The sequence below is a fragment of the Poeciliopsis prolifica genome, unplaced genomic scaffold (genome assembly GCF_027474105.1).
Source record: "Poeciliopsis prolifica strain line A6 unplaced genomic scaffold, Auburn_PproV2 SCAFFOLD140, whole genome shotgun sequence".
In the NCBI taxonomy this organism is placed as follows: domain Eukaryota; kingdom Metazoa; phylum Chordata; class Actinopteri; order Cyprinodontiformes; family Poeciliidae; genus Poeciliopsis; species Poeciliopsis prolifica.
The window spans coordinates 397501-413957 of NW_026562515.1; the positions used below are offsets into that span (position 1 = coordinate 397501).

Here is a 16457-nt window from a genome sequence, read left to right on the forward strand (position 1 = left end):
CATTTATTATATGAGTGACAACATTTTAATGAATTGTGATGTAGGCAGAGGTTTTCTGTAATTTAAATACAGTATTTCATACTGAGCTCATGACATTTATGTCTTAAATACACAAATCCTTTGTGTTAAAATCCAACAAATTGTAAGTTAGACTTGGCAACAAAATCCCATTTATATAAGTAGTTTCATTTAGGAACTGTAAGCTAGTTAGCTGCAGATGCTAAAGTCTGTTTGGGGGTAAGATAATTGTCTCTTTTCAGATCTGAAAACATATTTTATTGGTTTGGAGAAGTTACCATCTAATCTGCTTGAATCAAGATATCTGCAGATGGCAACAATAAGTCTTCCAAAATTATACTTTGTCTCTTTACGACTTTGATTTTAAAGTTATGTTTTTTGAAAGAGTCGCACAATCCAAGTATCAATTAGCTGAGAAAAAGTAAGTCTTTAATTTTTGTTTACAAAACTGAGCTTGTTAGCTTCAGATGCTAACAGTAAAACATGTTTTAAACAATTAACTGTTTGCAAGTTTAGACCATAACTCTAGTTTTGAAAGAGTTACAAAACTCAAACACCTAATCGGTTGAGAAGTGATGCTTTCTTTGGTGTTCATTTCTTAAACACCAAAGATTTGAAGCTACTTAGCTTCATATGCTAACGGTAAACCAGTTGTGAAGACTTATTTCTTTAAAAATGTGATGATACAAATAATAATCTAATCTACTTAAGAGTTGTGGCTCTTGAAAAGTAATAATTTTTAAAATTTTACTTGAAATGGTAAGCTAGTTAGCTCCAGAAGCTAGCAGTAAACCTTTAAAGACAAATATTTTCTTTCTTTAAAGATTTTATTAGGTAGCTCCTTAGTTTGTTAAAGGTTTCTTCATAAATTGGTAAAAATAATCTTAATAAATAATGTATTTACATTTTACAACCATAAACTTGTTAGCTCCAGATGCTAATTAGTAACTTTTCTTGTCCTTTGTATTCTTTTTGATGTGTTTCTTTAGTTGGAAACATTTTGGTTAGAAGTATAATCCATGCTGATCATTTCAATAAAGAGGCTGGCACAACAGTATCTTGTTACATGGGGATTTTTATGTGTTTGTGCACTTTGTGAAGTCACCGAGTAGGGAGAGTAAGAATGAGAGAGGACTGGAACAAAGTAAAAGACGTTTTGTGTGTGCATGCATGTGTGTGAATTCCTGATCTATTTGTCATCCCGGCTGCACTCTTTGGTGACACCTTGTTCATTTGCGAAACCCGTTGTTTGAGATGCAGGGATCGATCGAGCAAATAGAAGAGTGGAACCCTGGAGATAAAGAGAAGGAAGGTAGAGAGAGAAAAGGTGCAGATTTATGGTCAGGCTTTATTACCAATATTTCAACCTTAAAACTGGGCACTCATCACTATCTGGGCTGACAGGACTGGAGACTACAGGAAAACTTCACAAACATCCTTACAAACATCACCAAATTAACCAACATTAGCCATAAAATGAACCTGAAAGTTTCTGTTAAAGCCAATATTCCTGCAGTTTAAATTGAAAACTTTTCTGATATTCAGAACTGACAACTTTACTGGACAGTCTCATAACTCAGCTTTCAACTGTAACCTTCCCAGAAGCTTTAGATTTACGGCTGATGAGGTTTTAACAACATAACTAGGTTTTCATTTACAGATGGATATTACAGACTCTTCCATTAGAGAGTAACTAAGCTAATCGATAAAGTGCTTTCTGTTGATTAAGACCATGAAATGTGTAAGAGAGCTTCTGAAGAAATAGACTTTCAAATTTCCCTTGAGTCCGTTTTAAAAATTCTAACTTGTGAATAGATAAGTGACCCCTTTCGTTCACGTCTTTTTTTCTTTGCTGAGAGGTAAATAAGAAAAAAGAGACAAATACTCAGCTGTGGAAACCCACATAAAAACACAGCAGGTGGTAAAAGCAATTTTCTCAAAATAGAAACCTGACAGTTGGCCCCCATGCCACCAGGGGGCCTCCAAGAGCAAACCATATATATATGTTATATATGTTTATGATCTGCTTTTGCAATTTTTTAATGTTTTTATTTTTATTCATTTTTGCCTATGGACTTACTTATGTCGGCAGCATCATCCAACGAAGTGAATGATTAGGCCTGTTGCGAGATTCGACAAATCATTCCCTATATCAAAGGTCTCTTCATGGGTATTTAATTCAAAGGGCGTCTTCAAATCCAAACTACTCAGACTCAACTGTCTCCGAGACTCAACTCTCTCAGAGCAAACCTCCCCAGCAGGGGAGGTTTGCTCTGAGAGAGCAAACTTCTCTCTTTTCAAGCCTTCTATTGCAGAAGGCTTGAAAAGAAATTCATTAAAAGCATCGTAATCATAGAAAGTGCTCTCATCCTGCAAGCTATTTTTGTCTACCTCCCCAGCCGGGGAGGTTTGCTTCTGTTTTGAAGGATTAAAAAGAAAATCGTGGAAAGCATCGTATTCGCTCGTATCCTGCGATCTAACACTTGGTGGAAGGAGCTTTACTATTTTCTTTTTTTTTTATGCTTGACTGATAAACATTTCCTGATTTGTAAAGCAGATACTAACTATAACATTGCGAGACGCTCAGTATTTCTCACTTTAACACAGCTTGGTGAAAAGTTCTCATAAAATTCCTTTACAACTTCATTCTTGCAAAAGAGTATCGATGTAAGCAAGTAACTGTAATGTGAAAGTCAGGAAATAGACTTAGCTTTTTTACTGTGAATGGAAACTGTTATGCACTTTTCTTCACTAGCTGAAATATAAACATTGTTATTAAACATTTTGCAGAAAAATTTTAAAATGTAATATATTTTTTGAAAAAAGTAAACTTAAGTAGCTGACAGGTTGCCAGTGTTTATGGTTGTAAAAAAAATTACTGTTAAATGTGAAAATGCACATAAAGGTGAATCATTTGCACATTTTCTCTGTTGAGTATCTCACAAACTGAGCAGTTCTTCATTAAATGATAATGACTGAGTTAATAAACTCAAATTGGAAATTGTTTTGGGACTTAAAACAATAAAATGAGCAACAGCCTTTTGTTTTTCTGATAATCAAATCAAAGAACACTGGTTTGTCAAGATGAATGATTGAATATTATCAGATTCTCATTAGTATTTTGATTAAAAATTAATTTTAAATAAAGCATAAAATCCCTAACAGTTAAACGGACCAGTTTGAATAGTTTCTAATATATTATTTAGAGTATTTTGTGTTTTATTTATGTGGATTATGACTATAAAACATGTGCAGGTCCATCCTGATCCAGGAAATAGTCTTTCTCAGTTCCTGGAGTTAGACGTTTTCTTTGCAGCCAGAAAACGTGGAAGAGAAAAGTGCAGCAGCACAGCATCAAACTTTTTATCTGTCTAATTTTTATTGTGATGTGTTTTATGGTGGACTCTGGTCGTCATGGCATTATGACAGAGCAGCTGGAGGCTGTAAATGTCAACATCACTCAGCCGGCTGTGTCACTTCCTGTTAGGAGCGCCTTCAGAGGACTTGAGCTCTGCAGATGTGAAAATAACAAAGATCGTCGACCACAAATGTGTCATCATGGCTTCTCAGATAGATGCTAACGTTTCGAAAATCCAGAGCAAAATTTAATGAAAGAAACGATAATTAATGTCAAACACAAGTAAAGTGTCTGAACGCATAAAAAGGGCAATTGCTGTCGTCTTTTATTGTGACATTTTGTTGAATTTTTCAGCTCTTTTCTCTCGTGTTGTGGTCTGTTCTGTAAGGATGTGTGACTGCTACGATGGCTGGTAGTTTCCTGGATGTTTTTTCTTTCTTCTGATTGAATTTTGGGGTTTATCTGTGGAGCTGTAATAAATCCAGGCTTCCTGAAGAGGGATCCAGTAAACTGAATCACCGACTCTGTTTAACTGTGTCAGTAAAGATACAATCAGTTTTCAGCAAACTCACACGATGTCACTTTGTAATTTATTGAGTTTGTAAAGCTTCGGCTGAATTATCTCTGCAACGGCCGTCCAATTCGAGCAGATTCAACCTGTCAGCATCAAGAGTTCATTTTTTACTCCTTTAGTTTTGTTTTGTTCTTGTCTTCACTGGATGAACTCGTGCATGAACTATTTTCTAATGCTGTTTGTTGTTTTCGTGCCCTGCAGTGCAGTTCAACTTGATTCCTGTGGGACTCAGGATAGTGGCCATCCAGAGCACCAAGACGGGGCTTTACGTCGCCATGAACAGCGAGGGCTACCTCTACACGTCGGTACGGTCAGAACCTGAGGCTTAGAAACCCGACATGTGATTTTATTAAACCCGTCCTGCCTGGAGAACCTGCTGATTTTACTCCTGCTGTTTGACATGAGCCCAGCATGAGGAACCCGGCTCCTTCTAGCAGATGTAATGTTCACATATTTCACAGGTTCCATGTGCTTGTGGAGACTTTTAAAGTCAGACTGTGTGGCAGAATTGCTCAGCTGAATATCAGGCTGAACACTTATTACCAATTTTTCATGCTGAGATCTGATAGACTTTAAATTACATCATTACATCAGCAGCAAACTGCAGTACAACATGTACTTTTATTTAAGGAACCAACTGCTCTGCACATTCAGAAACACATTTTGAGCAGTGGCACCTCCAACGGGGGGGGCAGGAGGAGCCACGGGCCCCTCGAGAAAAATACCCGCCAACCCACAGATTCATTTCCAAGCCATAGAGAGGCATACAGTCATGTTCTTCATTCAAAACACCAATGTAAAACCAAATAAATAAACAAAATTGCAATGTTTTTTTTCCCTCTACACCCCTAAATTTTTTTACTGCCCTGGTCTGACCACCTGGTCAAACTTTTCTGGGAGTGCCGCTGATTATGAGATGAGACTGACTTTTTCTACAGTCTGATTTTCTTGGGAAAATGTTGACTAAAAAGATTGTGCTGCATCTTTTTCACAACGAGGAGGATTTCACTTCCAACCCAAGGTCAGTTAGCACTAAAGTTAGCAATTCTTACCTACCTCTAAATATAAAGCAGCATGTCATAGGGCACCACATTCTCAAAGACTAACGTTGTTTGTGACATGTTGTTTACCGTCGCCTGATAACTGGAGGCATTGTTTCCACAGGTTGAAGCAGATATAAAAATATTGTAATTCTGGTTACCAGGTGTCTCAGGAACAGAGCAAATGCACAATAAACAAAGATTAAAGTGAAATGGGACGCAGCTGTCCCAGGTTCAATTCCCAAACCTTCTTCCTGCCCAATTACTAATGACCAAAAGCCACTAGTGGCAATAAATAATTTTTTTAAACAATTATAATTCATTTTTTCTCTCCCAATTACAATTTTTTTTCTCTATTTTACAATAATTATGTAAACTTTTCTTATTAAATATAGATTTCAGTTATAGTACTTTCCAGATGTTTTTTCTCCAGATGTCCTGATCCTGTCCAAACATTTTGTCACTTGAGCCAAAATAGAGTCAAAAGTCACTCACTCGCTTAATTTACAGAATTCTGTCTTTTGATCTGAATTATGATTTTCCCCCAGATTTTTGACGTCCAGTAATCCTGTGCTTCCACGCCGCGGTGCATTCATTACTGAGGTTTGAACATAAGAGATTTTCTTGATGCCAGCAAACATTTGTGTACCAAACAGGTTCCTGTTTTTCGCTCAGAGCAGAATGCGCCGCCGCTTTCTCTGAAACGGCTCAAACAAAACCTCCTCTGGGCTGTTCAGCCTCGCTGTGCAGGTGAGAAGCGATTTAACAGGTGGATTGAATCCAAATAAAAGCAGTGAGGCCGTTTTTGAAGCGAAGCGGCGCGGAGCCTCAGCGGAGGAGATCGCGTTTCTGTCACGTTCAACAACCCGAAAACGGGTGAGGAGGAACCGCGGAGATGAAAACCGTTCTCATGCTGTCAGATAAACAGAACCAGAACATCGCTCAGCTGTCGAGAACCGGGCGCAGCTTCATGCCGTCCTGCTGACTTCACACACGTTCACACTGAATTCATCTGATTCCAATCAAAGCTGGTCTTAAAATCAGCTCTGCCTTTATGGAAGCAACTTCATTTCTCACTGAAACATTTGGACAAATCAACCTTTAATTTGGGAATAAGTGGGAGAAAAAAATCCCCTGTTGAGAAATTCTTGAAAGCATTTTTGTTTTTATGCAAACCTTACAGTATTTCCAATGTGTTTCCATTTTGTACGTCCATAAAATTCTGTGAAAAATAACACAATAGCAAAAATTAGATTTTTCTTTGTCAGGCTCAAAATAGATTTTCTGTATTTCCTGGACTACGAGTCACTTTTTAAAGGGTTTTTGCTTATAGTTAGGTGTGGCTTTCATATGTTTTTTTTACTCTTTACACATTAAACGTTAATTAGGGCCTGAACTTTGAAGCACTAATTTCACTTAATTAATTAGCTGTTTTAGAAGGAGTTGAGAGCCAAATGGAAATATAAAAATGTACAAAATGTGAATTTTGCATAAAAGGACAGAGGCCCAAATGCAGCCTTGATGTAAATTTGACTTAAATTTCATATTATGTCTTCTGCATTCTTTTTATAACAACTGAAGGTAACACAGTTACTTTATTGTGTAGTAAAATGCCTGAAAAATGCATAAAATCACCACTTCAAATGTTTGAAACCGTCCAAACCTTTTCCTTTAACGAGCTCCAGAACTTGTCGAGCGTTTGTAACCTCTCCCTGCAGAAAGTGAAGTGTCGTACGAACATAAACACCCCCAGTAAACCTGCGTATTCCCGGCTGTTCTCCTGACAGAGAAGGAGGTGACCCATTTTCACTGATGGGAACAACCGCAGCAGCAGGAGAATCCTCCGAGAAAATCCCTCTGACAGCGGACAAACTGCCTGGACACTTTCTTCTCACCAACATTCAAACTCTTGTTTGTAGCCAAGAAACACATGAGAAACGCTCAGTTTGCTGCCTGAATGCATCACATGGTCTTGATCCTGCGTTCCTCTGAAGTCGGGACGTTCTGATGCGGAGATTTTGTTGGAGTAACTCCAGACCCGTGTTGGCGTTTCTGCCAGGCGGCATTAATCTTTCATGGACCTCTGTGGTGCGCCGTTCTCCCTCTGCAGCCGCACACAGATAAGGAGATAATTACAACACTTATTTAAAGGATTGGGAAATAAAACTCTCCCTCCCAGCTGGTCGGCGGCCAGCAGTGACTCACAGAAAGACAAAAAGTTCTTTTCCACCCCGTCGTTTGTCTTTATTTCAGTTGGATTGCTTGTTTGGTTTTTTTATTATTATTATTTTGTCTGAATTCCCTGAATACCTTTAATAAACTGAGACATTTCTGAGAACGTTGGTTTAACCTGATATATTTTTATATCTAAAAATGTTTATTTTTATCTTCCATTTTAAATGAGGGAAGTAATTAGAAGGCATTAATTAAGGATGTCAGGCTGTTTAATATTTGCTTTGTTTAGCTGCTGAATCAGGAAAATTAGAAAGAATCTGGATTTATCAGTTTATTTCTATCTTTTGATCTTCCATCCATTTCTTCATTTTTACTTTTCGTCTAATCTTCCGTCTTTCGTCCGTTCCTTCGTGTTACCTAACCTTTCAGCGCGTCTTTCTGCTTTTGCTGGTTCCTTCCTCCCTACCTGCTACAGTTAGCTTGTTTATGATTTACTTCCTTTGGCTGTTTCCATCTTTCCCTTTATCTTTTCTTTCCTTCCTTCTCAAGTTCTAATTTCCTTTCATCCTACCCACCTTACCTAAAATAAAAGTTTCATACTGCAGCTTTAAATAAAATTGAGAGTCCCCATGATGGTGCCTCATGTTTGCCCAGGGCACCAAGCAGGCTTGGACCGCCCCTGCTGATGTGCAAATAAGATTTGTTCTGCTAAAGCTAAACAGTTACATATATACACTAGAATAGAACAAGAAATAGCTTTAAAAATTAAGTTTTAATGTTTATTTACTTGCGGTTTTGCTTCCTGGTGCTGATTTGCCTAATATTTGAGCCTGGTTGAGAGAAACGGGCCGTCCGCCACAGACCGGATCTCAGCACCAGTATTTCAAACGGGCTGATTGTTGTCTGGAGGGAAGGAATGATGGAGAGATTGGGGTAAAAAAAGAGAGAAGTATGGGCTGACAGGACTAGACTGGGGCCGAGCGTAACGTCTCCTCTGGGAGCAACAACCACCTCCATCCTTCCTCCTCCTCCTCTTCCTCTGCCCCCCGTCTCACTTGTTCAGCTTTTGCTCGCCTGTCAGTCTGTCTTGCTCCCTGTCTGGTCATCTCTGTCTCTTGTGGCTTGTCGTCTTTCTCCTCTTTGTACCATCCGATGTTTCTTATCATCCTGCGAACCTCTTTAATTCAGAAGATGGATCCTGCATGTTCCCCTCATGAGTCCTGGGTTTGTCCTCTACGTCTGTCCGGTTCTCCTCTCTTTCTTCTCACCATGACCGTCTCACATCTGTGCTTTAGTCTGATAGCCTTGTAGCACAGCTATCAGTCTAAGTTATTTGTTACGCATTTATTCAGAATCTGAAACATTTAACTGTGATAAAATAACAAAAACAGAAGAAATTCCTGAGGGACAAAGAAATTTTCACAGCACACACAAACACAACAAACAAATTAGAATATTGTTTCTTTTTTGTTGATGTTTAAGTGATAGCATACCTAGAAAGTTGAGTGGAAGGAAAAGATATGGTAGCTCAAAAAATACAATATTGTGAAAAAGTGACAACATATGCCTAGAAATTTGAGCAGAAAGAAAAACTTTAGCTTCTCCAAAAATTAGAATATTGTGTAAAAAATTATATATACCTAGAAAATTGAGTGGACGGACGATGTGGAATTATCCAGCAACTCAAAAATAAAAATTGTGTAAAAAATGTTATATAAACCTGGGTGTAAATAATAAACATAGTAGCTTAAAACATATCAATATTATGAGGAAAAAAAGTGCTTGGCAACATATTCATAGCAATACCTGCTGTGCTAATGCAATACTTTATTAAAAAGGAAAATACTTTTCAGAAGCATGACTTTCCTGTTCTAAAAGATAAATTGATTCTTATATAACATTGTAATTTTCAGTTTTACACGAATGAACATGAAATGAATCCTTATTTTTCTGAAATGAGTGACAAACAACTGAATTGTGAAAGAAAGAGGCCGACACGTTGGCCAGCAGAGGTTAATGGAGGACTCCTGGTTTCGGCTCCATTGTTTAAAGCTGCTGGTGCTGCTTACCTGTGGGCGCCACCTGGAAATTACTTCCTGATAAAAATAGTGTTCAGTCACAGACCTGGCCCACTTTATTAGCTGTGGAAAGCCTTCCGGGGTGGAAGGAGGGATGAATGGTTTAACAGGCTGATGGGGAGAGTCTAAGCCACGGAGAGAAATGAACTCACACACACTCACACACTTTCCTCCACATCCCCACAAACACACGGGTGCAGCCAGGTATAAACAATCTGACAGAGGCAGGCAGACATAATTGGGTCGGACTCGATACCCGGGACCGGCTCTGGCCAAACTCTCTGCAGCTAACAGGGGAAAGTTGAGCAAAGTCTAAACTTCCCTCAGATGACTTCAGGGATGCACACAGAGGAGAGACGGGTCCAGACCCACTTTGGAGGAACATGGCGCTTTAATAGATTGGAAACACCCACACCGAGCCGGCTCTTCAAAACAACACTGTGATGTGTTGTTGGGTTGTTTCAGAGGCAGATCTGGAGCAAACTGAAAAACTGGCTGAGTTACTGATTCAATGTGTGCAAAGCTTCACATTTTGCTAATGTCGGAAAAACACTTTTTTGAAGTTGCATTATTTTTGTTATATAAGTGAGAATTAAAATCTCATATGAATAAGTCAGTAAAAAAACAAAACTTACCACTTCCTGTTGTGTTCTTCACCGTTTCCACCAGTAGTAACATTTTGTATTTCCACTGCAGTTTTGTGAAATACACCGATTGTTTTAAATTCAGCAAATTTAGTTTTATAATTCCAGTTTACACATTTATGTGGTCAAATGAAACGCAGTCACACTTTGATTAACTGGTAGTTGGACTCTGCTGCTTGACTGGTTCTACTCTCTTTTTGCTTAATGCTGAGTAGTTTTTAGCTTGAAATTTAGTACTTAGTCAATATAAAGAAGGTTTTGGCCTTAAGTTTAGCTGCTTACGTTACTCAGACAACTTGTTGCTATTAGCAGTCGCTATTGTGACTCCAAGGACGTTTTCATGCCAGTAAACTGTTTCTATTGTGATCAAAACTGCAACATTTGTTACATCTTCAGCTGTTGACGTTGACTGAGAAACATGTTCCCCTATTCACCTGTGGAGGCGCTGCACCAAGAACTACTGAAGGCAACACTGAGCGCAACTTCCTTCTTCACAAAACGTAAACACAAATGAATCAGCGTTCGATTTTGCAGTTGTAGGATTTCTCTTTCGATATTTGGTCAAATTTCTACTGCTGACGTTTGTTTTGATTGTATTTACCCAGAATGCAATTTGATGTAGTCCACTTTCTGTTTTTGGAGCGGTTAAAAATGGGCCAGAGTTCAGTTGAAACAAACCAAGACAGAAGGTTTCAGTCTGATCCTCCTCAGAGTTTGATTACAGATTCACATCTCCCCAAAACGAACCAGACTGGAGTTTATAGGCTGCTGGGAATGCAGCCTTAGTCTGGATATTGGTGATAATGTTTAACCGGACCCAAAGGGAGTTTTGTTAGTAAGACCTTCCTGTTTGTTTTTTTCCTCTTTGCTCTTTCTGTGGCCCTTTCTCAGCTCTCCACTGGAGACTTGTTAGGAGACGGATGGAGCTCCTGGTCTGTAAAATGCCTCTGCTCACATGACTCTCCTTGAAGCAGACATGAGCAAGTGAATTAGAGGAAGTAGTGTGTAGTTATCTAGAGAAAGTAAATATGTTGGTCTCCAAAAATTACTTCAGAGTTATTGTGAGGAACAATAACATCAACCTTGCTGCCTTTTAATGGCTTTACTCAACGCCCTGAAAGGCTGGATTTAACTGCTACCAAGGCGTATTTATGGCACATTTTACACCGTCATTACAAAATGCCTGCCATAATGGTCCCGAGAAGTTCACAAGCTTTTTTTCCACCGTGAGCTAATTCCTGTAAGTGGACTGTTCTTCATCAGTTTTATACAGCAGCAGCTTCCTCCCTCAGAGAAGCAGTTAATTGGGATGGATGGTCTTTGGTGACGGAGAGAGTTACCACATCCATCATCGGACGGCGCTGTGTAGCTGAGAGCGCTTCGTTTGTCTGTAGAGACGGGCTGAGAGTGAGAATGAGAGCATGGATGGGCTCTCGGCTCGCGCTCCGCTCGGCTTTTTTATGGCTTTAAAAGTGGGAGACGAAGCTGCTCCTCTGATTTCAGCTGTTAGCGTCTATAATAGCTTTGAGTTTGGAGGATTTTTTAAATAAAAAAGTTAAGTCAAGTTCACTTAAGGGTAGACAACATGGCTGAAAAACATAAGCGTTTCGTATCAGTCGATGCCTATAATTATTGATAAGTTTTTTTTTGTTTTAAATACAGCCAAACTGGAGGTGTGATCGTTTTGTTTTTGTCCTTGTTTCTTTTTTTAAGCAGTTATAAAGCAAAACCTGAAACTGCTGCTGTGCCAGTTACTGAGCTGGTTGTTGCTAGGTAACCACAAAATGAGCGAGTTGCTAGGTAACCACAGAGCGAGTTGCTAGGTAACCAGAAAATGAGCGAGTTGCTAGGTAACCACAGAGCGAGTGAGTTGATTCCACCAACCTTAGCTGATGGGATGTTAGCTAGTAGGAAGGTTGAGCAGCTAAAGTCTTTCCTCTGCCTACATGTCCCAGAATGCTGTGCAGTTCTGGAACAAAGTTGAAATTGATCACATCTCTATGGCCACATATATTGTAATTGATACACATTTGTTTATAAAATGTTTATTTCAATCAGCAGAGACTTGGAAGTTGACTTGACTTTTGGAAAATATGACTTGTAAACATTTGTAGAAAGTATGAAGATGTTTTCCCATAAGCACAGCCGAACTATGGGGATCTAAAAGTGCCAGTATGTTGGCAACTTTGCTCTTGCTGGTTGTTTATAGATATAAAGTAAAGGTTCATGCCGCTGCAGCAGATCCTGTTTCATTCTCAACCTGCTGCTTTTGACAGCTGCTAAACTGGCAATTAGTCAGTTTCCTTCAATAGCTTCTTTTCTCAGAACAACCTGACACACACACACACACACACACACACACACACACACACACACACACACACACACTCTCTGTGAGGTCAGACCTCCCGCTCCTCCTCTGACCTTCCTCACCGGCTCTTTGGACGGGAGAAACGCCGCCTCCTTCCCTCTGAGTCAGCACTCTAGTTTCCTTTCCTTTGCTGTCTGTATTTCTTCCGCTCTTCTTCCTTCCTATTTTTCTTGTGTTTTTTTCCCCGCTCTTTCTGCTGTGCGGTGTTGTAAGTGTGAGGAAGATGCAGCAGCGAAGTTAGAGAAAGAGGAAGAGGGAGGGAGGTTTGGAAAATCCCCGAACACACGGCGAGGGTCAGGCGGGCAAGGTGAGAACCAGAGGACATCCCTCCATCCCTCCTTCGTCTCTCCTCCTCCTCCCCTGCAGCTGTTCTCATTATAAGTGTGTGTGTTTTCTGTCGACTCGTTTTCCTCGGTGTGTGTTTGTGTTTCAGGCTCAGATCTCGTTTATTATTCCGTCTGTTCCTGACAGACGCCGCATTACTCCATTTTCTCTGTGTCATCCAACCAAACCAAATGTCAGAGGTCACAGCAGACCGAGGACCTCTCTATCTCTCTCCCTCTCTCGCTCTGTCTATCTTTCTCTTAACCAAACGACTTCAAAAGGCAGCGAATGTCGACGGTTTTCATCTTTTGGTTCAAAGTTTTTCAAGATTTGTTGATCAACTTGCAGCAGTGATGACAAAGCAGATTGCTTTAGTCCTGGTTTTCTTTCTTCTAATTAATAAACAATAATGGCGTCTTTCTTCAGAGAATTGATTTGTAGCCCCCAGTGATGCTTCCTCAGCTATTTGTCCTCAATTAAAGTTGTTTTTCTGCTCATTTGCTCAGATAATAATCAGCTTCGCTGATGTTTTGTGAGTCTAACCTTCACCGTTGTCTGATTCTTATCCTGCTGACTGGAGCGTCGCTCACTTCCTGAAATGATCCCGTTTGTTTCGGCTAAAATCCTGCACATCAATCTGAAGCTTTGTGGTTTATTCATCAGATTTCTACATTGTTTAAGCAATTTGTGTAATGTAGAAGCATTGGATGTAGAGTTTCTACTGATTAAAGGATAACGTTTTATTTTTTAACCTAAACACTTGTTGAAATAATCTTCAACAAATGTATTAATCGATTTATCCGGAGTATACAGACACAAAAAGAACCATTTGGTAAGACAACAACACACCTAAAAATTACATATTTAGTTTGGCTGGGTTCAAATTGTGTAAAAATCTCCTAGTGAGCTTTTTAACAAACAAACAAAACTCTGGCCATGTCAAAATCAGAGCTATGTCTGTTTTAATGTTTCTTTTTACTGACATTTCACTTCTTAGATCGTTTAAAAAAGCCCATCTAAATTAGCTTATGCTATAAGAGTGGCTTGGCTTATAGCATGAGCTAAATTAGCAAATATCATTAGCTTATAGCTTATAATTTAGCTGCAAAAATATGTGGCTTATAGCTAAATCAACTCACAGCATAAGCTAGTGAAAAAGCACTGCCGTTTTAATCATTTTGTCGATGGCAATATGTGTCTGCCCCATCAAATAAACCTAATAAATAAAAATACAATTATCAACAGATTAGTCCTGCTGTATTGAATTTTAAAACACTTATTTTCTTACTTATTTGTGGTAAATTCCTGTTAAAGCAAACAGGCTAAATGATAGAAAGTAACAATGTACATTATGTGAATATTATCCGGTGAGTCCCAACCTGGTAAATTAGCTTTAGCTTCAGTTTTAGATGAAAAACCTGGAAGTTCAGAAAACAACCTGGAAGTTCAGGAAAAACAACCTGGAAGTTTTAGAAAGCGTCAAGAAAGAGTTAAAACCCTGTCATTAAAAAGTGCAGGCAGTTCTGAGCTCTTCATGCCTCCCGATGTCAGCCGCTGTGCTGAAGGTTTGGTGCCACAGGAAATGCTTTGACTACGTTGGATTGTGAGGAGAGCAGACAGCAGGTCATGACATCAGGGTGAGGATGTGATGTCATAGACAGGCAGCTGGCGGCCTCAAGCGTCTGCAGCCAGATTTATCTCTCGGATCTTCGATGTCCTGATTAATCTCAATCAAAGAGCAGCTCGGGAAAACAGCTTCACTGAACAGGGTTTTATGAGAAAGATGGCTTTGAAAAGAAATGTTTATACAAACAAACATCTCTGCTACGTTATTTTGATAAAAATATGTAAAGTTCTCAGTCACATGAACCTGTAAAAAATATTTTTCTCCTCTTCTCAACTTTCTGAGATCCGTTTAGCACCAAGCAGTGATCTAAACAGAACCTGGTCGTGTAAAATCTCTGGATTATTGGCTGAGTTTTGGAGTAACTATTTACTGAATTACATTTACATGAGTAACGTTTTTTGTACTTTTAGGAGTATTTTTACTTTTATTTGAGTCATTTTAATCTGAAGTATTTCTACTCCGACTTCTGGATTTTTTCCCACTGGATGAAAAACAAACATGATTTAACCCACAATTCCCCAGACGCAGACACACACCTGCAGTTTGTGTTAAACTTTCATCAGTTCTTTACTAAAACAAACTGATTCTGATCATTTTATCTCTCCTGATTGTGTTGTTTTGTTACTTGTATAAATAATTGTCATTTTGGTCCTTAAAATACCAAAAATTGAACTTAACTTTATATATTAGTCCGTCTGATGATACAATTTGTAAATATTAAATGCTAGATAATTTGATCAGTTGCTCAGTACTTTTTACCAAATACTTTTTTTAATTTTACTTGAGTAATTTCTTGGATGACTACTTTTTACTTTTACTCTGGTAAAAATATGTTGAAGTATTTCTACTCTGACGTGAGTACAGTATCTGGTGACTCTACCCACTTCTGTCAATACATAAATATTTGGTTCTGTGAAGTTTCTGCATCAACCCGTTTGTTCGCACTCTGTCACCAAAAACGCCTGGTCCGGTTTTTATTTTTCATCCTGATGCTTATTGACCGTTGGCAGAGATCTCGTGTGGAATCAATCCCCGCTCTGACTGAATGGGCGGCTGCTTGTTCAGCAGCGCCGAACGATGTCAGCCGGCGAAAATAAGACGAGGAGTCTGTTTGTGTCGCCACCGGAGACTAATCCGCTCTGCGTCTGGTTCCCCCCGCTCGTCCCTCATGTCGTTTTCCCGCCGTTTTATGGTTCTTTTCTTCCCCTCCTCCTCCTGTTTCTGTGCGGCCTGTCTGTGGGAGTGAGTGATGAGGGACGGAGAGGGTCCATCCGTCACCGCGGATGCTGCGCGTGTCGGTGTGTGAGTGTGTGTCATCTGGCGCTGGGTGGCCTCCCACTGATGTACGGGGGATCCGTCATGTCTTTCTGTCACAACAGCAGACATGCATGAGCGGCTATACACACCCCGAAACACACACACACACACTTAAACACACACAAAATCTGTCTCTCACTTTGCCTCCTAATTTAATTAACCAGTGTTTGATTAAACTATTATGTAACATTTTCCATTTACTTCAGTTCTCTTTCTCAGTTTCAGTGTGATTAAAGTTGACTTACTTATGTAAAGCTAAGTATTTAAATAAGGCAAACCTAAAGGATATAATTTCAGTTGGAACAAAAACAAATATCGGTTTTTGCAGCAGCTCTTAATACTTTTCTTCCTGTTGATGTATCTGTACAAAATCTTCTTACCATGTAATTTTGGTCAAATTTCCAGAGAAAATATTGCAGCTGGGATATTTTTTTAAAACTAATTATTTAAAAAAGGCAGCACAAAAGTAGTGTTAGCTGAAACAAGAGCTCAAAGAAAGACAATCATTTTGTATAGTTGCCCTACATACTTTTCTGCCCATCGATGCATCTGTTTGTCGTCTCTTGACTCGAAGTCAAGCTAAAAGCTAGCCTAATTCAAGCTAACATCTGTATGTCGTGCTCACAGATATTGGATCTTCATAGCAGGTATGTTACACACACACAGTATTTAGGAATAATGAAGCATCTGCTGTTGATTTGTTGATGGGGGGACCCAATGAAAATCTGCTTTGGGCTCCAAAAAGGCTTGGACCGGCCCTGCTGTGCAGCACTTTGTCATATGAGATTTTAGTTTAAGTTTCACTAAACATCGAGTTTGAGATGCTTGAAACTGTTCAAATGGACTTTAAAAACAACTGCAGTTTAGATTATGTCTTCGGAGGAAAACAAATAGACTTACTTCTTGTTTTGAGCGCCCCCTGCTGGCCACC

At 39.2% G+C, this 16457-nt stretch overlaps 1 protein-coding gene across 4 annotated transcripts in view; it reads left to right on the forward strand.

Annotated features, from left to right (window-relative positions):
* fgf11a (fibroblast growth factor 11a) overlaps window positions 1-16457 on the forward strand; it is a 62593-nt gene that overhangs the window by 30402 nt on the left and 15734 nt on the right. For all 4 annotated transcript variants that reach the window (XR_008605296.1, XM_055025243.1, XM_055025242.1 and 1 more), the window contains exon 3: window positions 4152-4255. Coding sequence is in view for 3 of the 4 variants with exons in the window: in XM_055025243.1 (XP_054881218.1) it covers window positions 4152-4255 (104 nt within the window). In the remaining variant the exon portion in view is untranslated. The remainder of the gene's footprint in view (window positions 1-4151; window positions 4256-16457) is intronic.